Raw genomic sequence first — 25,178 nt, 5'->3', positions numbered from 1 at the left:
CTCCCAGCAGCTTCTACTGAAGCCTTCAGAGTAAATCGCCAGAACGTCGACACCTCCTCATCTCCACCGCTCCCATGTTTTATTTTGTGTTGTCATAAGTATTTCTCTCTCCGTTGGTGCGCTGTGCTAATGCTAATGCTAATCATGCTAATGCGAGGATAATAAAATGACGGCTTCACAAAACTTTTTGGGAGTTTTACGGGGCGTGGTTTGCAATCCGCCCAGCCAATCAGACAAAGGAACCTTTTTCTCCCACGAAAGTCCCTGCTCTCTAGCAGGGACGGAAAGGGGGTAAAAAAGTTCTGATGAACTCATTTTAGTTCCGGATTTTCAGAACTATATCAGAACTAAAGTGGGAAAAGTACTGCGGTGTGAACGCGCCTATAGATGATGGCTTAACGCGTGCTGCTTGAGTAGTCGATTGGCTGCCTGAGAGATGTGGCAAGTTCTACTTTTTCTGTGAGTAAAAGTAGATTTCTGGCAATACAGTCAATCATTATCCTGGTGATTCTTTCGCAGATAAACCTATTAACCCGCCCCCTTAAAACGGCTCTTTTGAACGGCCCTCGGAAAGGAACGGAGCCATAAGATCCAGCTCCCTTCAAAGTGCCATAATTCCTATCACCACTTAATTGGGAACAACTGATCCCAGATATAAAACAGTACACGCCACATCACTTTTGTCCACTTGCAGCTCTGATTTCTATGACCTAGAGACAAGATTGTAGAGTTTTGCAGCTGTCAGATTCACGGAAAACAGATCTTCCACACTGCGGTGAAGAAAGAGCTGCCAGCATTGAACTGTAATTTGTATTTGGCTCAAATGTTCTTCTTCCTCACGCACGCAAATGCAGTTTGTTGAGTCCATGGAGAACAGTTTTGGATTTAGTTTCATCAGAAGGTGGTGAGTTGAGGGGTTTTGTTATACTTGTATGCTCCATGGGTTTCATTAAACTGCAGTATAATACTCTTTCCCTGTGTTCATTTGACAAACCCGATGAATAATGGAGGCCAACTGCAGCCAAACAAAGCACTGGTTTCATTAGGCTCTTGTTTACTGGATGTATGCCTGTTCTGGTTTATGTTGAACACACCTTTACTTCTCCATGACAAATAAACTTTCCCAACGACTTTTATGCAAATCGGCGCCAGTGATTTGAATAGAGAGTCATCGGACCCTCGCTCATGATTACTTTAGATAAACCAAGTCCTTCCTCTTTGGATGGGTGCTCAACATTTGCATAAGCCTGTTTAAGTTTGGGGACTTTTTCCAAACCTTAGGAAGTACAAAAACATATCGGAGAAATCCACGCAGCGTTTAAAAGGTTTCATCACAGTTTCCATCCACTCCTCCAAAACAAAAAAATCCAGCTTGGCAGTCGCACCAATATAATTATTTGTCCTTTTTGGATGGAAATCACAACGGTTTGTTAGATTTGCATAACGTCTCCCCCCCTACCAAGGGAACAAAGCAAGGTGGGGGGGGGGGTTCGTCTCTACGTCCTCCCCCTCCTCCTCATCAACATGTGAAGTGTCTGTTGTCAATGGCGGAGGGGATTTACTCTCACAATAAAGACAGATGCCACCTTTTATCTGCTTAACGGAACAGAGAGGGGCGCGTGGCACTTGTTGTTGGCGCGTAATGACGTGCTGCCTCGACACACACACATGCTGAATGGACTTGTTCTTTTTTTAGCATGATGGGGCCGTGGGGGAGGTTTTTTTATTTTGGGGATGAATTGGAGGTTCCCCCCCCAACGACACTTTGGGTGATTTCTCTTTCTACCCCGAGCAGCCTTTTGTTTGTCCCGTATGAATACAAGAGGATAAATGGACCCACAGGAGAGGAGGGTCTCAGCAGATCCGGGGTTGAGTCTGAGCTCCTCGTGGTGACACACTTTTAAACATTTAATCCAGTGACCACAGGCTGTGATCACCTCTGATATCGGATATATAGTCAAAAAGTAGATTTAAAATACTTACGTTTGCCTCCAATAATACTTTTACAGTGTGGTTTGGTGTTAAAGATGATTAGAAAATTAGATACGTGTGAATGTTTGCCACATGGAAATTGATATGTTGCACTAATGCGGAGGAAAGTAAAAGCTACAAAAGCATAAAATGAAAAAAAGTTCGACATTTGACTGAATGTAGTGTTTTTATGTGACATTATTCCGTTTTATGCATGGAACATTGAGTCTGACACTATTTGTTCATTTCCCCATAAAAATACCACTTACAATGTTTGTTTTTGTATATTTCTGCAAGGATGTCAAGCCTGCATTGTTTTATGACAGATTTAAATCCAGCCAAAACCACTTGTGTGACCATAACTCAACATAAGAGCACAAAAAGACTCCAAACAGGAAGTATTTTAATGAAGTGGCTGTGATGATTTCTGACATTTTTAGCAGAAGTCGTTGATATTAATGATGGTCTTGGAGTTTTCCCTCATGTGAAATTTGTTTTAAGAAGATGGTTTATGAGTCACACACACACACACACACACACACACACACACACACACACACACACACATGACTCACATTATGTTCTAACAACCTGACAAATTAAATCACTCAGTGCATATTCACCAGTGACTCTAATCACACGAGGACATCTCAACAAGAACATCAACATGTTGTTATGCAAATCATTCACAGACCTCCAGTGTGTGTGTGTGTGTGTGTGTGTGTGTGTGTGTGTGTGTGTGTGTGTGTGTGTGTGTGTGTGTGTGTGTGTGTGTGTGTGTGTGTGTGTGTGTGTGTGTGTCTCTCTCTCTCTCTCTCTCTCTCTCCCTCCCCCCTCTCTCTCTTCCCCCCCCCCTTCTCCCTCCCTCCCTATCTCCCCTCTCTCGGGGTGAGTGACACAGACAAAGACTGAGTGCTCTGAAATGGTCCATTTGATTCCTGGTGGTGTTTCCTTCAGAGTGAGAAACATCTGCCCTGCGGAGCGGCTCCGTCTAAACTCTGGAGGCTGGATTCACCCAAATATCGGAGTTGGAGAGACCATGTTTTATTCCGCAGAAGTCTTTTAGGAAACCACAGTGGGGGAAAACACAGGTGAAAGTAATACAATGAATGATGGCTTGATGGCATTTAGCTGCTGGAGTTTCAGGGTCCAGATATGTTGGTTGGCAACTCACTAAACATGAACATATAGGCCTACAAATTGTACAAACACAATAAGACAAAATAAGTTATGTTTCCAGAAACAAACCTGCACAATTCTGCAAAACCCTGAATTATATATTAGGCATTTATCATTCCAGTTCATTTTCATCATCCTCATTTGCAGCAGTTTCTGTCACTGTGGAGGTCTCAATATAAAAAAGTTGTGTGAATATAAGCAACTTTATTCCAAGAACTGCATGAATCTGTCCCACTAGTTGCTAAACCTTAGATTGAATGCCCAATACTTTCATATTATAATTATCAAAGCACCCACAACCTTTGTTTTCTACCTTGCTATGTGTATTTACTGTCTTGATTCAATTTGTCAAAATCAGTTTGGACACGCCCCTCGACCAATGAGATCGCTCTTCCCGCCTCCATCCGGATCCTTTGGAAATCCGCTTCCTTGTTTTGGGATGGGAACACACACACACACACACACGGCTTGTCAGAGAGCAGAGAGAGAACTTCTCACTGAGGAGCTGACAGAGTGTGTGTGCGGATCTCAGCCTCTGGTTCTCGGAAAACTCCAGAATAACTTCCCTCCGACTCCTCTGAGGAAACGTTGGACTCTCCGGACTGTTTTCATCTTTATTTGACTCTTCTGGACTGCACCGGGCTTCTCTCACAGGTTTGTGTGTTTCTTCTTTCAATGCATTTTGAAAGTACAGGACTTGTTGACATTGTGTAAATCTGGAAGTGTTTACATAACATTTTGAATAAGGTCAGGCTTTTTTTTTTGCATCCACCTGAAGTGTTTCTGCTGCGAAAGCATGCGACATTTGCATTTTGTATTTGATTTGTAAATATACCCTTAAAGGAAGCGGGTTTGCATGCTTATGTATGCCCACGTGATAATATAAACACATGATACTTGCAGACATACTTGCAAAACAAATACAACGTGGAAATGAGCTTTTAATGGGGAAAAAATATAAATATTTCAGTAAAAAAAAAACATGTTTTGTTATTTAAAGTGTGTTTGCAATGTGCATTCTCACTTCATTTAAACCTTAAACCAGTGAAAATGTGATACAAGTATTTTTTAAACAGTCATTTGAGTTTTTTCCAAGTTTTCCAACATGCAACAACTTCGCTGACACTCTGTTTTCCCTCTTTTTTCTAAATTGGCTTCTCATTAACCGTCTTCAATATGGAGTTGGAGGCAATTCAATGAAGTGGTGAATGCGTCACGCTGGGGAAGCATATGGTGCGTGTCGGTGGTGTGTGTCTGTGTCTGTGAGGGACAGGCTGACGTTTCAATTGGCTCGTCACGCTTTAATTGAGTAATTGAAACCTCTGGTGTGTGTGTGTGTGTGTGTGTGTGTGTGTGTGTGTGTGTGTGTGTGTGTGTGTGTGTGTGTGTGTGTGTGTGTGTGTGTGTGTGTGTGTGTGTGTGTGTGTGTGTGTGTGTGTGTGTGTGTGCGCGCGCTATATGCTTATGATATAATGTTACCAATTAGTGTGTGTGGATAGTGAATTGATAATGAGGACATTTTAGTTCCTGCTAGATGTCAATGTTAACATTTTAAGGACTCTAGGTTTATGTTTGCAAGGGATGAAGACCATGTGATCTGATAGAAACCTCCAGAACAACTACTAAATGGACCTCGATTAAGAATAAACGTTATCCTAGGAGTTTAGCGTCTTAATTTGACTATTGGAAAAAAATGTATGCCCCAACTTAAAGTGTAAAATCCTTACATTTAAGAAGCTGAAATGAGAGAATATTAGGCTTTTTGCTTCATAAATGGCTTCAAATATGAATGATCTGACTAATGAAATACATGACTAATGGCGTTATTGTATTTCTGTTCATCTGTTTTGCTTCTAAAAAGTGAGTTTGAAGTGATGCACTTATCCCAAAGCTTCCCATTCACTGTAATGTTTCTATAATTAGGTAGGCGAGGAGAGTGCCGTGTTGTTCTCTGTCAGACTCTCTGCTGATAATTAAAATTAAAGCAGAGCACTCCACGGCCAAGACGGCTAATGAAATCATTTACAGGGAGACTGAAGCCCATTTTCACAAAGTCATAAAACAGCGTTGGGAGAACACAATGTGTCTGGTCAGCTGTGAACAGGAAAAAACATTGACTCTCGTCCAAACGTTTCACACGGCATCCTTCCTCATGTTATTACGAGCAAATCTTCAGCCAAAAACAAGCATGATGAGAACAACTCTCCGTTATTGACTCCCTCCGGTCATTTGAATGTCTCCTGAGTGCTTGTAAATGTCACGTTGACTCAGTTAAAAGGCTGAAATTGACACTTAATTTGGTCAGGGAATGGAATAAATGGAGTAGCTTGTGTCGACAATTTGATTCGACCGTTAAGATATTCTTTTTAAAAAAAAAATGAACTACGCGTCGTTTAGCAAGGTTTGTAAGTTTAGTAAGTGGTGTTTTTAACGTAAATTCTTCAAAATGACATGAGATCACCCGCAAGTGTATCACTGGAAAGCAAATAAATGCCTCATGTATCCAAAAATGTGACAGTCAACTCCGACGTCTTTGATAAATATTCAACGTTTCTCAACGAAATACCTAAAAGCACGTGTTGCAAATTGGATGCACGCTGAGATGATCTCCTCCACCGTCACAACATGTTATGTTTGAGGAATATCACAATCCTTAAAGAGCCGCGTTTCCTCCTCTGTGCCCTCGGAGGAGAATGTGAGCGGTTTTTAATTTGTTTGTGTCTCCTGGACTCAATGTGCTGGAAAGCTGTCGAGCAGAGGCACCATGTGCAGCCTGGGCTTGACAGTAATCAGTCAATGAATAATGAACACACACACACACACACACACACACACACACACACACACACACACACACAGACCTGCCATTGACAGCTGTTTGGTATCTTTGTGTGTGTATTAACTCTATCAGTGGAGTGCAGCTGCATGCCTGCCTGCCTGTAGCAATTATGTTCTCGCTAAATAAGAGCCAGCGCTGGGAGGAGGGGGTGTGTGTGTGTATATTAAGTGATTAACTTATGTGTGTGTGTGTGTGTGTGTGTGTGTGTGTGTCAGCTCGGGGACTTTAACATGAGCCTCCAGGAGTCTCACATGCACACTGGGAAACACACTTTTTATTTTTTGACCTCCACACACATCTCAGTGACATTTTTCTCAGTGTGTCAAGCTTTCCACAACACACACACACACACACACACACACACACACACACACACACACACACACACACACACACACACACACAGAGAGAGAGTCAGACATATGCAATGCTCTGTGTATTTATCCTGCCATGTGACCCAATCACTCTTTGAGGTCCTCAAAGGCTCTGTTGTGCTATGAACTCCATTCACACACACACACACACACACACACACACACACACACACACACACACACACACAGACACACACACCTCATAAACACTCACTAACCCCGTTAGTACCCACAGGCCTTCTCCCCACAGCCTTCTCATGCTTAATTTGNCAGACATATGCAATGCTCTGTGTATTTATCCTGCCATGTGACCCAATCACTCTTTGAGGTCCTCAAAGGCTCTGTTGTGCTATGAACTCCATTCACACACACACACACACACACACACACACACACACAGACACACACACCTCATAAACACTCACTAACCCCGTTAGTACCCACAGGCCTTCTCCCCACAGCCTTCTCATGCTTAATTTGCTGCTCAATAGGTCAAGAGTAAAAGCAGACATCAAGCGAAAACAGACACACACACACACACACAAAATCCGTCTCGAACACGTCGAGTCATGCGGCTGGCCGGCATGTTTTCCAGACAGTCACGACTGTCAGTGATTTAAAGAGTCATACGGACATGAGTAAAGCCGCTCCTAAGTCAACAACGCCTTCATTGTTGGTGCGGTTTGAAGCCGCCACATGTTTGTCAGGAAAACGCTTTTTAATGACCACTTACGTTATTTGTCATCCGTTGTTTGGTGAACAAACTTTTTCAGGAGCGGAGGACGTATTCAGATCATAAGTAAAAGCAGAATTACCACACTCTGTTACAAGCTATTTAAAACTGTGGAAACAAGCAATGTGGAAAGTACAATAACAAAGCCCCTTGACAATAACTTTATTTATTCGGCTGTCAAATGCTTAAATAAATGATTGAATTATTTAAATATTGACAATTGGATGTAACCCAGAAACCAAAGGCGGATAAGGAGGAAAGTCCCTGCCACCAAACAACAGAAATATTAAGCAAATACTACAGTCCAGTGACTCCGCCAAGTTAATGTGAAGCATACACACAACTCAATTATTTCCATGACGACAGATTGCAGAATATGAACATGTGCTCGCAAGAGATTGATTCACACCTGTGTGATAATTACAGCTTTCTATAAACCAGCAGCTACCAATCGTTATGCTAAGCTAGGCTAATCACAGCTGATACTAGCTTCATACTCAGTACACAGATATGAGATTGGTATGGATATATTTCAAACTTTTCCCTTGGAATTATTGCGTGTATCAATTCAGTATATTCTGGTTTAAACTGCGATGTGTTTTTTCCGGGTCCTATGAAGTGGATGTTATCTGTAGGTATGATATAACCAAATACATATGAGTCCACGCTACAATAAAAAGGGTATACACTGAAGTTATAAAAACATTTTCATTTCCTCGATTTACTTTACGTCAGATCAACAGATTCTTTCCAGATATCTCGTTTACATTTCATTACATCTCTTTTCTCTTCCTGCAGGCTCTGGTGTTTTCCTGGTGATGACCTCACTGCTGTTTCCTGCCCACGCTGCGATGAAGGACCTCTCCTCTTCCTCCTCTCCTCTCAGCACCCTGCTCCACTACCCGAACTCCAAGTCCTCCGTGGCACCGTTCTCTCCATCTTCCGGTACCGCATCATCGCCAACGATATCCTCCAATCCCATCTCCAAACCTCAGCCTTTCTGCCTCCAGACGGGACCTCACCTCATCGCTAGCATGCAGCTTCAGAAACTCAACTCTCACTACCAGAACCTCGCCGGTGCTTCTACGGGACACCAAGCGCCTGGAGGAGCTCAAAGGGGATTCGGTGCCTCGCCTCTGGGCACGGGAAACCAGATTCTGGGCCCCTCTGGAGGTCTGGGTGGAGGTGGGATGGGCGTTGGTATGAACATGGGGAACCAAAGCACCAGCACAGGTGCGTTAATCGATTTTGACCCCGTGGACGAGGAGGTTCTCATGTCACTGGTCGTTGAGCTCGGTTTGGATCGAGCCAACGAGCTGCCTGAACTCTGGCTCGGTCAGAACGAGTTCGATTTCATGTCAGACGTACCGGCCGGATGCTGACCAAACGAGGAGAAAAAAGACTTTCGAGACGCAAAGAGACAAAGAGAGAGAAGACTTTGCTCTGTTTTGTTGGTCCCTTTCCTTTTCTGGGTCCATACAAGTGAAGAGACGCTGAGTCACAAAGAGAAAGACGGATAAGAGAAGACAGCTTTTGTTTTGTTGTTTTTTAAAGCAGGAAGAGAGAAAACTGTTTTTGTTCGATTCTATCAGTGCACTGTTTTTCTCTACGATCAAACTGATGGTAGAAAAACCAACCTGATGGGATTAAGAAGTCTTTTGTTGCCTCGTTGCACTGTTTCGTTCGGCTTAATGAAAAACAGGCTGGTTGGAGACGTTTGGCGCTCTCTGGAAACACCACGTAAAGAAGACGCACCTGTTGGACTTTAACGGTGCTGTATTCTCTTTAAAAAAAAAAAACATGACATTATGGGAGATTTGTGAAGCATGACAAACACTACGGTTCCTGTTTTCTTGAAGGACAATATTAGACTCACGGGAAAGAGAGTCCCGTCTCGCCCTCACACAGACCACAAAGACAGCGATTGTCTGAGAACTGGTTATCTCAATGTTCTGTTCTTTCTTTCCTTTTTTTAGTTTGAATTAACTTCAACCATCTTATTCACAGAACATGTTATTTAAGACAGTGGCTGATATCCATCCGGACTTCTTGACAAGGAGTGCTTCTGTGCCGCGTCTATAATCAGTCTGAACATAATGAATTAGATGAAGGGATGTTGAATCTTTCGGAGCATGGGACCTGAATGGAGTAAATTGTTTCTCTCTCTGGAAGCAGCCTCGTTTAAACCGATCGAGGCCTTTTTGGTCATGTGAGATGCTGATGTATGTTTTGTTTTCTGGCCTGCAGTGTAAGAACATTGACCCGTTTGGTGTCTGTGACCCTTAATAGCACTTCCTCTATCATTAAATAACAAGGTCTTCTCAACCGAAAGGCAATAATAGACAAATTCAAGTGCTGTGTGTTTTTCCTGTTTCACCACTTTCATGTTTGTGTCAAAACAGTTTGTTTAGCCCCAACGGACCTTTACATCATATCAGTGTTCCTGATAAGGAAGTGTTTTCTGTCGGGTCATCGTCAGGCCTGCAGACTGCTGTTTGCACACTTTGCAGGACAGATTTGAAGTTGAACACACACTGTGGTTTGGCTTCAGCAGTGCAGACTTTAGGGTGGTTCAAGTCGGACCAAAGTGAGATAAATAACATCTCAACAAGTAGCATTGTGCCTAACAACCATATTTAAAGACCCCATCCTTGTTGAACAATTGTATACTGAGAAATATCAAAATAAAAGACTATTGTTTTTGATTTGACACTTGCTAGCTAGCTATCGCTCTCTGCTAACATGTGACTTACTTGGGGAAACGTTAGCATTAGCTTGACAGTAGATCTGTATGGAAAGCAAGCGGCAAAACTCTTACAAAAAAACAAACATCTATTGTGAAATATACTTTATAATATCACTTTAAAATAGTAGTTTTACCAAACAATGCCAATTCAAACTCCAGCTTTTTCTGTGGCTCTTTTTTCGATATCATACAAGTAAACATTTAAGCTAACGTGGAAGCTAACACTAAATCATAAGAGCTACTGAGCTCACATATCAAATCAAACTCAATAACAAGATTGCTTGTCTTTGGGTCAAATTAGACCCGTTTCCCCAATTATTTTCATTTTATTTTATTAAAATGTCGAGCATCTGGGGTCAATTTTTGTTGAATTAGTCAAAATCGTTGCCTTTTTTAAACTCAGAAATGAGGTTTGAACTTGTGTAAATGAAGTCTATTGACCGTACATTTAGAATAAAGTTGGCTCAAAAGGTAATTATTTATACTAGATGCTTTAAAAACAGGGAAACCCTGAGGACAAAAGTTGCACAGTTGATAGGAAGACAACACAAGGGTTGAATAGTGAAGCTGAATCCTTCAATACTAAATATCAAAACAAAGCTAGTTCGCTGCAAGTAAATGATATATTTCTAATTTGCATTTCCCTTGTTTGACCAACATGATGCTGCCGTAGTTAACTCTCCATTTACCAGGTGTTTTTTTGCACACTTGTGGTTGGGAAATACCCACGGGTTAAACTGACACCCACACCTCCACCTCTTCCCACCTATGGCAGCTGTACTGTGCTGTTTCAAGCTGTAGATTGATCCACGTTAGCACGGGGGCTCTGACCCATATCTGTAGTGGTAAGAAGAGACGGGGCTCGAACTGTGAAGCGGGAACAAAGGCCTTTCACTCTCAACCTGGTGTGTCTGTCATCCCGGGCATTGTGGGTCTTCTCTTGGACCACACACACATGAAATAACACACCTGTTCATATGCACGCAACACACTGAAACTACGTATAAACTTTAAAGGCATCGAAAAATAAACCCAGCACACATGCACACGCGGGATGGTATTACAGCAGGGAAACGGGAGTAGCAGCCATGAAACAGGCACTTGTTCAGTTACACACACACACACACACACACACACACACTTTACAGGTTGTTGGTTGGTGTGTCTGTGTGAGAAGAGATAGTGATGTCAGAGTGTCTGAAAATGCAATTGTGCGTAAGGGGAAACTAGCAGGTATTACGTCTGCGGGAAAACTGCGGAAAAAACCCGCCGAGACTCATTAATTTATTTAGATTTAGACAGGTCAGTTTACACACACTCAACAAGTCCCTGCACACATGCTTCCAAACATCAATTTTGACGTCGATTATAGGTCTCGGTTACACTCAATGAACTTCCTTTTCCTTTCTTTAATGAAACGCGAGAAGCAGTGAATAATGAAAACCCGATGAAGGAGTGATTTGACAGAATCCTTTCTTTAAAAAAAAAAGGGATTTCCCCGCTTTTATTGAAAGGAATAAAGACGTTTCTCATCGCCTCAAAATCCAAAAGACAGGCGCGCTGATTCACTTATGCTCCATCTCATCGCCTAAGTGGGTCAAAATAACATTCTTCACATTGAGACAGTCTTGTGTTTGTTTCCATCTGCTCGATGTTTGTGTGTGTGTATGTGCGCGCGCGCGTGCGTGCATGTTGTTTTGTGGTCCAGCCTTGATCCCAGCTGAGTGAATGTGTTCTTTTTGTTGTTGCTTTGCCTCCTCCTCCGCCTCCCATGAGAAGTTGCCTAATCGAGATGTTTGAATCTTCTGAGGGTTTTGATTTCCTCTTCTCCTTGACGCCCGATATTGCAGTTTAACCCCGGCGGTGACCTTTTGAACCCAAATATACCTCATAGCTATTTGGTTTCTAATGACAAAAACGTAACTCCACGCAAAAATATTCCTAATTTTTTGTTTAAACCGAGCCTGGAATACCACAAAAGTGTATTGTGGCAACTAAATGATGACAGAAAACTACCTTAAACTGTTTGAATTGCATGGTGTTGGTAAAACTACAAATCTTAAACCCAATACAGATCATTTTCCGAAGTAAACTACAAGTTTTAAGTCTGACTTCCTGTCTTTTTTAATAAAGGTCATATTTTTACCAAGTGCTAATATCTTTGCCATCTAGGACACTTCAATCAACAGAAAACTAACCAACCAGTTTGATAATGGATTTTTTGATACAGCAGAGTTTGCTTATTCCTTAGAAGAAGATGCCACATTCAATAGCCTATTAAGGGCAACAAAATCGCATAACAAAATGTCCTTAACTCTCAAACTAACACGTTAGAGTATATTTCTGTTTAAACCTCACAAAACGGAGATGTTAAGACTATTACACTGTTTTCACCATAACAGGACATACAAACCCTTCCTAATTCACTTGTTTTAGGATGTTGGGATTCTTCCTGCTCTTTGTATCTGCGTCTCATGGTCTCTACAACACATCAAGTGGATTTACGGTTTCCATTTTGACAGCAGTGATTTGTAGCCTCCGAGCCTCAGGGTCATGAAAAATGTTCCGGCACATCAAGGCCCGTGAAAAGCCTCGACATGAGCCGTGATGTATCTGTAAAAGGTCGCTGTTACAAGGTTCCCTCTCCACACGTAATGAAAATGTTCCGCCACTGAGGTCTGCTTGTGAAACTGAAGCAGACTCTGATTGAATCATCATATTCACGTTAAAACATGTGACTTGTTTTTACATGCAGTCTGTTTCCTTTCTTTTATGTTTTTCTAATGATGGAATGAATATTATTCAAAGATGATTTTTAAAGCACTTTTGCTCAACGGCTCTCTCACTTGTACATCTATATGAATATGTAAATGATTGATATATAACAAAAAAAAAGCTTGTATTTTTGTTACGGCTCCGAGTTTTGGGGGGGAAATAAAGAAAGTGAAAATGTAACTGGAGTGAAGGTGTTTCTTTTAATAACAGACAACATACAGGATATGAAGTCAAATGAATATACATTTTTTCCAATTTTCTTTGAACATGTTGGATAGGTTTAATCATATCAACAGATAATGTGCCTTTCATAGACTCTAAAATCATATTAACCAGATAAGGTCTAAAGTTTTCTGAATAATAGCTTCATACATGGAATTAATTGTTTAACCCTGTGTGTGTGTGTGTGTTTTATCTGATCCGGATGGTTACTAATTCCTTTTCTTTATGGCGGTCATCTTTGACCGGGAACACCATGGGTGTTACAAAGTTGACTAAATCATCCAAAATGCAATGAAAGTGGTGATCAGCCATTTTACATGTTCAAATGTCTACTGTGAAGGATATCATAAAGCCTTGATGCAATCGAATGTAAAACAAAAAAGTTATGATTCATGAAAGTATTAAATCGACCGTAGATTTGACCCGAAGACAACAGGAGGGTTCAATACAGTATATTACTATAACTGTAGACATTATGGTGCAAGGCTTCCATCTGGTGGCAGGTAGTGGTAAATACACAATAAACCACCTGGCGTTGAGACACTTTAAAACACCGGGGAAACAAAAAGATATGACACATCTTTTACATTTTCCACGTGAAATAAGACAAACTAAATGAGTGCATAATGTAGTAAAATGTAGTGAAATATAACATTAAAAATGTATGTGTGTGTGTTGTCTTGTGGTCGGGCCTTGATCCCAGCTGAGTGAATGTGTTTTTTTGTGCTTTGCCTGCATATACAATTATGTTTGACATATTTATCTCGATTTTTCTGTCCAATAAAGGTTTTGAAATCAAACTGATAACCTGAAGTGTCAGACTTTAATGCAGTGCTGCCATCTTGTGGTTATAGTACTTCATGGAGATATGTTAACAGAAATGCAGAAACTGTGAATTTCACATTTACTGATGTGCTAATTTGAACTAATCTATTAATTGTTGGGTAGTTTTATCTACAGAAATGCATCTCATTCTGTAAGATCGTCATGTATTTGTCTCAAATTAAACACATCGGGAGGTTTGCAATGTAATCTGATAACTGTCAAACACATATAGTGCAATTAAGAAAGTACAATATTTTCCTTTGAAATGTAGTGGAATATAACATTAAAACGTTTTTTTTAAATCCTCAGATTTCTACTTTAGAACAGTACTCGAGTACTTAGTCATATATATTGGAGGCGCGGGGCGCAGTGGGTTGTGCGTAGGTGTTCGGATCAGGGGGTCACGTGTTCAAACCCCACTGCAGTCAGCATGTCGTTGTGTCCCTGAGTCACTTCACCCCAAATTGCTCCTGTGGGGATTGTCCACAGTATTGAGTATGTAAATCGCGTTGGATAAAAGCGTCTAACAAGTATCATGTAATGTAATGTTCACTGTTAATGGAAAAATAGTGAGGCCTAAATGGAGAGAATAAAGGAGAAGAAATACTAAAAAGAGCAGTGATACATTAGGAATATACTGTTATTAATATAACGAGTGAGGCGTTAGCAACAGCTGTACACAAAAGTAAATAAAACAATGGATGCTAATAACTAAGAACGACTATTAAACCATGGTCTGTTTTGTGCACAAAGTGGGAAAAGTTTTAATTAAAGGGAGGAACTTGCTGAAGTGTGTGCGTGTGTGTTTCTAACATGAAATCCATTTTAATCCATGCATGCTGTTTTCATTCATGCGATCAGCTGGACTTAATTACGCTCTATTTCTCAAACAACATTGCGAGACTTAAGACGGTCGGTTTAAACAAACGTCGCCTCCTTTATTCCTTCAACTTTTAGTAACATGAGCCCAGAAATGTGTCTTCAATCCAAAATAACTTCCTGGAAAGAAGCGGTCACCGGCAGTATTTGTTAGGAAAGGGGTCAGGAAATAAAGGTGCACGGCTTGATGTGATGCTACACTGCTGGTCTTTGCAAAAATGTAAAATGTGCTGAATTAAATGTAGGTCAGTGGGTTATTCTCCACTTGATAAACTGCCCTGAAAACAAACGTGTGCACACGCTAAAGAGCTAGCTTTCAATAAAAGGAAATGAAATGGGTCACCAGAGATACATGTGTGAACTGCAGGAACGTTATAAATAGGTTTGTTGCTGGGTTTTGGCATTTGTTCCTGGGGGGAAGCAGCGTTCAGAGATAGAAAGATGGCATGTGTGCATCAGTAGGAGTGATTTGGCAGAGGAAGAAAAGCCCCGGAGGAGATGTATCTCAATGAGTGTAAACAGGGCTCTGCCTGTCACACTGGTATTTCCTGAGGACAGCAGCACAACACACAGGAAGAAAGAGAGAGCGGAGGCACTGTCAGAGGGCTACATGCAGGGAGTATGTGCATTTCAATATTTAGCTTAATCACTCATGCTCAAAGAGTGATTGAGGCTGGAGCCACACGAGGACGATAACGCAAAAGTCTTCGGTCCACACGCAATAGGCAGAAACGTGTACGTTCACACGAGACCGCTCGAAAGCACTGGAGACGCTGTAGTACATATGCCGGGCCTGTAAGTGGCGCTGTACTCTTGCCACAAAAGCAGCGAAGAAGACTTCCTGCGCATTGTTGCCATGGTTGCCCTTCTGTTTATTCTCCGCTGTGGCTCTTTTTCTCCCTCCTCGAGGCAAGCGTTTGCTCCTGCTGTAATTCTCTCCGGTAGCAGCAGATGAAAAACACAGAAAAATACTTTTTTGATATCGATTTCAGTCCGTTTGTGTTATCGTCCTCGTTTGGCTCCAGCCTAAAGTGGAAATGGGATAGGTGTCAATAATTGAGAATGAATAAATCATGATCTGTTTGTGCACAACGTGGGAAAAGCACTTTTAAAAAGGAGGATGTGTGTGCGTGTGTGTGTGTGTGTGTGTGTGTGTGTGTGTGTGTGTGTGTGTGTGTGTGTGTGTGTGTGTGTGTGTGTGTGTGTTTACATGAGATCCATTTTAATCCATGCATGCTGTTTTCATTAATGCGTCATTCATAAATGAAACTGGATTGCACATGTTATTTTATTCTATAAACTGTATCACATAGTCAATAGTTTGCACATTACATGTTTCTAATTTTATACAGAAGAAAACGAGATACATTTAACATATTTTATATTTATAGATCCCAACTTTTTTAGTACTTTTTCTTTCAGTATACGTTATGCACTCATGTAAAAAAGCAGATATTATGGTCCACCTGGAGTAAATTCACAAGCTACCTTGCAGTATACAAAGTCATTAAAACTAACTGCACCTTTAGCAGCTTTGATAACACTTCAATCAGAGGTGGGAGAAGTACTCAGACCTTGTACTTGAGTAGAAAAAGAAAGTAGAAGTACCAGAGTGAAGGAATACTCTGTTACAGAAAAAGTCCTGCATTCAAAATGTTTCTCAAGTAAAAGTAGAAAAGTATNTTCGACCATTTCCACCAGTTTTCGACCATTTCCACCAGTTTTCGAACATTTCCACCAGTTTACGACCATTTCCACCAGTTTTCGACCATTTCCACCAGTTTTCGACCATTTCCACCTGTTTTTGACCCTTTCCACCTGTTTTCGACAATAAAAGTAGAAAAGTATTATCATCAAAATGTAGTTAAAGTAGCGACAGTAAAAGTAGTGATTGTGCAGATTGGTCCATTCCAGAATAATATGATATGTTTTATAATGATTGATCATCAAAGTGTTCTCAAAGCTGGTAAAGGTGCAGCTAGTTTGAATGACTTTGTATACTGCAGGGTAGCTTGTGAGTTTACTCCAGGTGGAAAGTCTGATTTAAGACTTGATTATATCACACATTATTAATCCAGATCTATAAAGTAACTAAACTTCAATAAATGTAGTGGAGTAACTCAAGTAAAGTCAAAATTGTACTTAAGTACAGTACTTTACACCTCTGACTTTAATGCATCAATAATTATAATCAAAACATATCATATTATTCTGAAATGGGCCAATCTGCAGAATGACTACTTTTACTCTTGGTACTTTGACTTGTAACAGAGTATTCCTGCACTCTGGTACTTCTACTTTAGTACAAGATCTGAGTACTTCTTCCACCTCTTTTGTCCCTCCCAGTCTGCCGTAGCCGCTTTTATCATCGGATACCGGAAGCCGTGAGGTCCTTTCCCCCGCAGACTCCAACATGGTGAGCTGTTCTTCCTCATGATTCCTCTCTGAAATAATCACTAAACATCTCTTTTTACCGCTATATTAGCACAAACATACAAGTCCTAGGTTGAAACTCCACATCTTATAAACGGATCGATGTCTAAATTGTAACGAAAAGCTTCGATGTTTGCTCTTTATTGATGATTTAAAAAATGTTCTCATCCTACTTTGGTTGTCCACGGGCTCGTTAGCATTAATGTTGCTATCACTGTTAGCTTGTCAATTTAACTGAAAAAACTGTTATACAGTATTGGAAAAGCCGCGTTCATTGTGCGCGATGTGTGCAAATTGAGTTTTATTTCTACAGTGTTAAAGTCCTATGTTAACAAACTCAATATATTAATGCTAAATATGCGGTTATGTTAGCATAACTAGGCCGCAGCCAGTTATTTTGCGGCATGTTAGCACACAATGCTAACATGGCTAACCCTAGTTTTAATGTCTATTTATTGGTGTTTTCACCATTTTATAATCCGGTATTATACATTTCTGGTTCTGGTAGTCTTAAGGACGTTTTGAAGTGGTTGTTGTCCCGTTATTTACCCGGTTTTGTCCTCTTTTCCTCCAGGCAAGAGGACCGAAGAAGCACCTCAAGCGCGTCGCAGCGCCAAAGCACTGGATGCTGGACAAGCTCACAGGAGTCTTTGTAAGTAACAACTTCTAACAGTGTATGTATTGATAATAATGTGTGGTTTTAATCTGCGATAACTGAAAGTTTAATTGTAGCTTTCAATGTTGGGGTCTTGTGTGCTTCGGTATGTACAGAGGCATTGAAAGCTAACTTCATTATTGGTCTTTCTAAGTAACATGTTCCTACAGTGTGTTCTCTTATATTCAATTTAATCGCCATCTTTTGTAAAACTAGCTGTGCATGTTAAGGTTTCATGTGTGTTGATGGTCTTCATCTTCATGAACTGCAGCCGAGGCAGGGATTGCTCACTAATAGTCTACTTAACCTCACTTGTTGATTACTGTATCCAACATTGTATTAAACTTAACTTGTGTTTGCATAAGACCAGTTTGTGCCTCAATAAATATAATTACTGCAGTCCTTAAAAGTGTTTCCCCATCTAATAACCAGTAGTCAAAAATACCTAATGGGGAAACCTGGTCATCTTAAAAGTGTTCCCTTAAATTCCCTTTCATAACGGAGAACTGTTGAATTTGGGTATCGTTGATTAAAAACACATGCTTCAAACTGAGGTGGTTTCCCTCACAATACCACAAGTACTTTTCTTGCTCCTGCTAGCATGCAACGTTTTCATTTAGGAAAGGTTTACTGTAATTCACTTCTAAATCTGCAATGTAACGATGCAATTGTTGTTAAAATGGCACATTGACAATGTATATTGATAACTAGACGGACAAAATACGTCTGCTGTTTCTAGAATTCTGCCGTTAGCTTATTTTTCACCAGTCATTTGGCATCACAGAATAAATCGTAATAATGCAAATTCTTCTTATCTAGTTTAAGTTGAGAGGTTTTTGCAAGTTGGGCTTGAAATAATAGACAGTTGAAGGACCGTACACACAGCCATCATTCAATTTAATAATACAGCGTAATGTTTCTCAGGCTCCTCGTCCTTCCACCGGTCCCCACAAGCTGAGGGAGTGTCTGCCCCTCATCATCTTCCTGAGGAATCGCCTGAAGTACGCCCTGACCGGAGATGAGGTGAAGAAGATCTGCATGCAGAGGTTCATCAAGATCGACGGCAAGGTCCGCACCGACATCACCTACCCCGCTGGATTCATGGGTGAGTTCACTCTCAAAAGTTATTCACAGCTCGTATCTATGGGTGAGTCTTCTGAGATTCTTCAGAGCTTTCTGTCAATGTTTTTATTGCTTTTTACAACACAAGAATGACGTGGCACATGCATGACGAATACATCATTACAAAATAACAGCTCAGCCTCAGACATGCATACCTATCACATTTATGATTGATCGATGAACTTACGATCACACGAGATCCATGAGGTTCTTTAGATTGTATAGAACTGGTCAGATTTGGCGTGTAAAACATTTGTGAGATTTTCTGTCAGTGTTAAGAATGATTAACATGCTCCGCAGAATGGATCGTGTTCACGTTTCAGAGCTCACATCGGCTCTACGTTCTGTCTGTCAATGTTACTCACATATTCTGCGTATTTGGATAATCATCTGGTTAAATGGTTTCTGTTGCTGTTGGAAGTGAAGCTGCTAACTTCTACAACGATGCGTCTGTCAGGGACTAGGAGGAGCAATGATGATGATATTTTGGTTTTGATCAGCAATGAGTTGAAAATACACAACCAATCCTCTAAGAAGTTCTGAGCTCCAGATTCAATAAATCTCCAAGTCCGTCATTAAGTCACTTAATATTGGAGGCCATGTTTGCTTTAGCTTAGCATGTTATTTAGTTAAGAAGTGGATTTTCAGAGTTAAAAACTACACATTGAACTGTTTTTCAGCCATGGTGTTCAGATCCAACCCCATCTAGTTGCTTTTCTATACCGTCAAGCTTTTGTATTTTAAAGGACTTTGGATTTGTGATGTGTTTACTATACTCAACAAGGCTATCATGGATTTCAGTCGACGTGTATTAAAACTTGTTCTGGTTCAAGTGGTAACCTTTTTTATTGGGATACAGCCATTTGGAAAGGGCTAGTGACACCCAGACACCACAGAGCAGAAGTGCAACGTAAGCTTGCCCCACTTGGCTAGATTATGACCTTAGAGAGATTCGTATTGTCTTTGGGAAGTGTGCATTGCCTCAAGCGGGAGTTAACGGATGTTGTTTGTCCACTTGCTGTCACGCCTCCACCCACCTTGCCGCTCGCTGGTCACCAGCCTCCATGTGGAGGTGTGGAGTTTTAATTTCAGAATCCAAGGGGAAGCTGTTGCAGGTCGATGACCGCTGTCTATTTATATATTACATCCACACTGATCAGTCTGCTACTCTGGGTCATTAGCAGGAGTAGAACAAGTTGATGGCGACTCTTTTTAAATGCTATTTGACATTAACATGATGCGCTTTGTTAGAGTTGACTTAATGTACTGCGTTTCAGATAAGTGAGAAAGGGTTTGGTGTTTACACCGTCACACTTTCACAGTTTTTGTTTTGTATTAAATGCTTTTAGGGCTATACGGTACTGACTTAGTAGATATCTTTCAACACAAAACTATGACTAAGGAGAGAAGTTGTTTTGTCACGCTGATTGGAGTAAAGATTTGATCGGTTGTGGATTTGGCTGTGAAGGGATCCAGTGCGTTTAATGGTTTTGTCATTTGACTGACTTACATAACTGTTAAAGCCATCGTTTATTCCTCGTGAGCACAAGAAAGTGTTTTCTCAAACTGCTCGTCTCTGTTTTTCCAGATGTGATCAGCATCGAGAAGACCGGAGAGCACTTCCGTCTGATCTACGATGTGAAGGGGCGTTTCACCGTCCACCGCATCACTGCTGAGGAGGCCAAGGTAACGATGTTAAGCCCAAATTGTTGCATCTTTTAAGTTTTAACCGGTCACCTCTCATTCAAACTAGAAAGCATACCTTGAGGAAGTGACATAAAAACCAACATTATTAGTTATTCTTGCTACATGACTCTGGTTATAGTAACAGTTCTGACATTTGGCTGATTAATGATTATTATTTAAAAGGGTTTTGGATTTGGTTTTCTGCCAAAAGGGATCGGCTGTGTTTCAAACTGCTTTAATCTCCTAAAACCTCTGCTGTGGGAATAACAGCAACAGAGTGGCATCGAGATCTGTTCCTTAGTTTAATAATAATACGCTTTTTCCGGTGCTCAAAGCGCTATACAAGCAAGTAAAGAACAATAAGAACAAAAGTGCTAAGCTAGGTGGAATAAGGGCGAGGGGTTAGTGGAGTAGGAGTTGAGTGGAAAGGTGATTTTTGAGCGATTGTTTGAATGATCACGATTAATGCTCCATTCCCTTCTTCCATTACGACGGTATCCATTGCAGTAACATTACTTTTCTGTTCTCAGACGTTCATTCAAGGCTTTTAGTGTCGTGTGCATAGCTACAGTGTAGTTATGACGATTAAAATCTTAGGTCACAGAAAAAATAGACTAAAGTGCAGAATAGTCTATATACAAGAAATTGGAATATTGATATATATGAGTTTCAAAAGTTCAGGTGTTTAACCGTCTGATGGCCTGTGGGATGAAACTATCCGTCGTTGTTTCTCTTCTCACACGTGCGTTCTCCTGCCGTTAGACTTCCCCTAACCCTTCTCCCCTTCCTCTCGCAGTACAAGCTGTGCAAGGTGAAGAAGCTGATGGTCGGCACCAAGGGGATCCCCCACCTGGTGACCCACGACGCCCGAACCATCCGCTACCCCGACCCCCTGATCAAGGTCAACGACACAATCCGCATCGACCTGGACACCGGCAAGATCTCCGAATTCATCAAGTTTGATACCAGTAAGTCCCCCTCAAAGCATTTACCGCTAACACTTTAGATCAAGGTATTCACCATCAACTAGTTGTTACTTAACAAGCCAAACTACTAGCTTATTAGTGAACTTATTCTGAGTTAGAAATGCCTCATTTAAAGTTCTTTAGACACAATGAACACGTGTAGTTTCATGTCTTGTTACATCAGAATAGAACAGATCTGTTGGGTGTTATTATGGGATGATTACTATTCTTGTGCTACTACATATTGAGACCAGAACTCACGTACACTGACTTCCTTACTTGCACTAATTAAAGCAGGGGTGTCAGCTCTGAAAGAATATATGTTTATTATGCAGTTCCATGCCGATTTACAGAAGCGCATTGCCCATAAACTACATGTCCCACAATGCATCTCAAATTTGACTTTTTTCTCAATTTGACTTTTTTTCTTCAAAATATGCCCTTTTTTTGTAATTCTTTTTTTCCCCAGAATTTGGATTTTCTTTTTAAATCATTTTGTGACATTCTCACTGAAGAGACTTGCAATTATTTGCCCTAGACTTCTGCTTTGAGACGTAGTTAATTATGAAGTTATTTTCAATAATCCAATGCAGAGGCAATACATTATTTTATATATATGAAATATTTATATATGTATTTTTATATAGTCTTAAATTTACAACCGGCCCTTTGAGTGCAACCATAATGCTGATGTGGCCCGTGATGAAATTGAGTTCGACAATTGAGGAAAAACTCAACTAATGGCTTAGTACTTGTAGAATAAGGCATTAATAAGTGTTTTACACCGAGTCATAAAGGCCAATGCACTGCTAATATGCATGTGAATGAACAACTAGTTGATGGTGAATATGTGTACGTTAATATAACGTGTTACCCATTTATTATACTTTGTTTATAGATAGAATTGGAGGGATGAAACCCTCTTTAATTGAACTCATTTAACCCGTGCTACTAATAGGTGTCTATACATTTATTTAAAATGGAAACAAGCTCTAAGCAAACCCAAGGAGCAATGATGATGTTTTTGGTTTTGATCAGCTCTGAAAAAACACTACCAATCCTCTAAGAAGTTCTGAGCTCCTTAAAAAAGACAGTTTGAATCAGAAATTCATCTTTACAACTTCACCTAGAAACAAAGACCACAAAATACCTTTTTGATTGGTGCTCATTTGTGTCCCTTGCTTAAACTCAAACGGGTCATTTGTGCAAAGTTGGCGCTCCGTGGAATAGTTAGACGTCCTAAATTTGTTATTTTGTTTTGAACTTTGTTTTTATTTGTTTCATTATACATGATCACATTTTGGTCAACAGTTTTTTCCATTTAGCTTTATCTACATAGCCAACATAAGAAAAAGTACAAAAAGAGATCAATAAAAATTAATAATAAAAAACGGCTCTGTCGTCTTCTGTCCTTTTGATGATCCTCCTAACATAGAATAGAAGTAGTGCCATAAGAGTCTAACTACAAGTGATGCATGATGAAGTTGCAGACAGGTGGATGTTCTTAGTTCAGATGTTGAACAGTCAACTTCACCTCGAAACAAAGACTAGGAAATGCCTCGTGAAGTTGGCGCTCCCTGGAAGAGTGAGACGTCCTGAATATGTACTTGTGATGGTCCTCTGACATTCCTCTCCTCCTTCCTCTCCCCTCAGGTAATCTGTGCATGGTGACCGGCGGTGCCAATTTGGGTCGTATTGGTATCATCACCAACAGGGAGCGTCACCCCGGATCCTTCGACGTGGTGCACGTTAAGGACAGCGCCGGCAACAACTTCGCCACCAGGCTCTCCAACATCTTCATCATCGGCAAGGTGAGGACACGGAGAGAGACCGATGAGCTCCAGGAGAAAGGGAGCAGCTCACTTCCTCAGATTTCAGATCGACTTTGGAGCGATGATGATGCTTTTGGTTTTGATCAGCACTGAAACAACACTACCAATCCTCTAAGAAGTTCTGAGCTCCGTAGATTGAACATTTTCAGCTTTAAAAAAATACTTTTTCTAATTTTCTTTGCCGTCTCCTTGACTTTAAATCCTCTGAGGTCTCAGTGAAACATGAATGTTAAATGAAAACTAGGTTCAAGCACATTTGTACTCTATTTCTAACCCTAACGAGAGTATTGCTTAGCTTGGAAACACAAAAGGAGACTACAATAAGACATTTGAATCAATTTGTCCCAACTTGTGTCCCTGCTTAATCTAAAATGGCTAATGTCTGCGCGGCTGGCACTCCTTAATATAGTTTAACATCAAGATCTGCTAAACCAAACCCAACAAAGGTCTGGATATTCAACGGCACAGTGTTTGAACACTCGTGAGCTGTGATATCAAACGCATTTGAATTATTTTAAGTACCTCTCCTGTGAGAAGTGTCTGCGGTGACATTTATCTCGCCGCCGTTTTGACCACAGCTGTCGTTTATGTGCCGCGTGACATTTATTCCACGGTGCGTTTCCTCGCCTTAGAGGCGAGTGTTGAGCCGTCTCTCCCTTTATAGAAATACTGTTGTGTTGAAATGTCACTTGGCCACAATATTATCCTCTTGGAATCTTAACGGCAGATCAATTAAACGACTACAAATGTTAATTAAACTGTATATGCTAATTAGAAATGGTCAGGAATACACGGTGTAATCATTCCCATTGTGGTGTTTTCAAAAGAAAATGCCCAACTTATTCAGTTTACCTTCAAAAACGACAATGAAAAACATATTTTTGGCTTGCCCAACAATATATTGCGTTTAAATTCTCCCCTTCATTTATAAATCTGAGGTAAAACCTCCCGTTATGAATAGTTTTAGGATCTGTTCCTCTTCATAATCTAGTGTGCCTGCATCAACATAAAGTGAAGACTTGAGAGCACAAAACATGACTTTCCTGCACCATTTCCACCAGTTTGACCATTTCCACCGTTTTCGACCATTTCCACCTGTTTTTGACCATTTCCACCAGTTTTCGACCATTTCCACCAGTTTTCGACCATTTCCACCAGTTTTTGACCATTTCCACCAGTTTTCGACCATTTCCACCAGTTTTCGACCATTTCCACCCGTTTCCGAACATATCCCACCTGTTTTCACCATTTCCCACCTGCATCCTGTTCCCTTTGATCCACACTAACGTATCACTATGTCCTCTCCTTTCTCCAGGGCAACAAGCCATGGGTGTCCCTCCCCAGAGGAAAGGGAATCCGTCTGACCATCGCCGAGGAGAGAGACAAGAGAATGGCCGCCAAGCAGGGCAGCTAGAGGACCATCATGGTTTTCAAATAAACTGTTATTTACAAAACACTTCACTGGTCTGGGTGTCTTTTGTATTCAATATTAGGCTTCCTACACACAGATACACATGCGTGGGGGAGTTTAAATGCTTCTAGAGTCACGGCAGGGAAAATCACAGGTGAAAATAATAAAGAAATGTATGAATATCTGGGTTTTAAGGTGACGGCTCCACATCTCTTCACTGTGTTCTACACTCAGACTGATGTTTACTGTATTAAGAGTCAGGAAAACTTCAGTGTTTTGAGGTTAGATGTTTGTCCAAATTCAGTCAAAGCTAGGCTACGAAATCCTTTCTATTGATTTAAAGTTTTCTAGAATATGTGCACCGTCCTAAGTTTAAGGTCGGTGTTGAACAACACTCAGCGTATATAACAGTGTTTTCTTTAAGCTAAAATGCAACTATTGCCTTATCAATGCTTGTCTTTGATAAACAGTTTTATAAATAGAGTTGAAGTCAAGCTTGCTTAGCACTGGGGCTGTACCCGAATATTCGTT

The 25,178-nt window shown here is 40.7% G+C and overlaps 2 protein-coding genes across 2 annotated transcripts; both read left to right on the top strand.

Annotated features, from left to right (window-relative positions):
* The first annotated feature begins 2,860 nt into the window (after positions 1-2,860).
* Positions 2,861-12,797, top strand: cited1 (Cbp/p300-interacting transactivator, with Glu/Asp-rich carboxy-terminal domain, 1). Its single transcript, XM_010794664.1, has 3 exons — positions 2,861-3,062; positions 3,509-3,804; positions 7,895-12,797. The coding sequence occupies exon 3, from the start codon at positions 7,915-7,917 to the stop codon at positions 8,476-8,478; it is 564 nt and encodes a 187-aa protein (XP_010792966.1). The 5' UTR covers positions 2,861-3,062; positions 3,509-3,804; positions 7,895-7,914; the 3' UTR covers positions 8,479-12,797.
* A 4,125-nt stretch (positions 12,798-16,922) lies between these two features.
* rps4x (ribosomal protein S4 X-linked) lies at positions 16,923-24,693 on the top strand. The gene is made up of 7 exons (XM_010794663.1): positions 16,923-16,959; positions 17,551-17,628; positions 18,556-18,736; positions 20,342-20,439; positions 21,236-21,407; positions 23,058-23,215; positions 24,552-24,693. Exons 1-7 carry the CDS (start codon positions 16,957-16,959, stop codon positions 24,648-24,650), a joined length of 789 nt encoding a protein of 262 aa, XP_010792965.1. The 5' UTR covers positions 16,923-16,956; the 3' UTR covers positions 24,651-24,693.
* The last annotated feature ends 485 nt before the right edge of the window (positions 24,694-25,178 follow it).

This window comes from Notothenia coriiceps, unplaced genomic scaffold (genome assembly GCF_000735185.1).
Source record: "Notothenia coriiceps isolate Sejong01 unplaced genomic scaffold, NC01 NC01_scaffold00037246, whole genome shotgun sequence".
NCBI lineage: Eukaryota > Metazoa > Chordata > Actinopteri > Perciformes > Nototheniidae > Notothenia > Notothenia coriiceps.
Note: the sequence above shows the minus strand (reverse complement) of the source record. Positions and strands in the feature narration are given on the sequence as shown.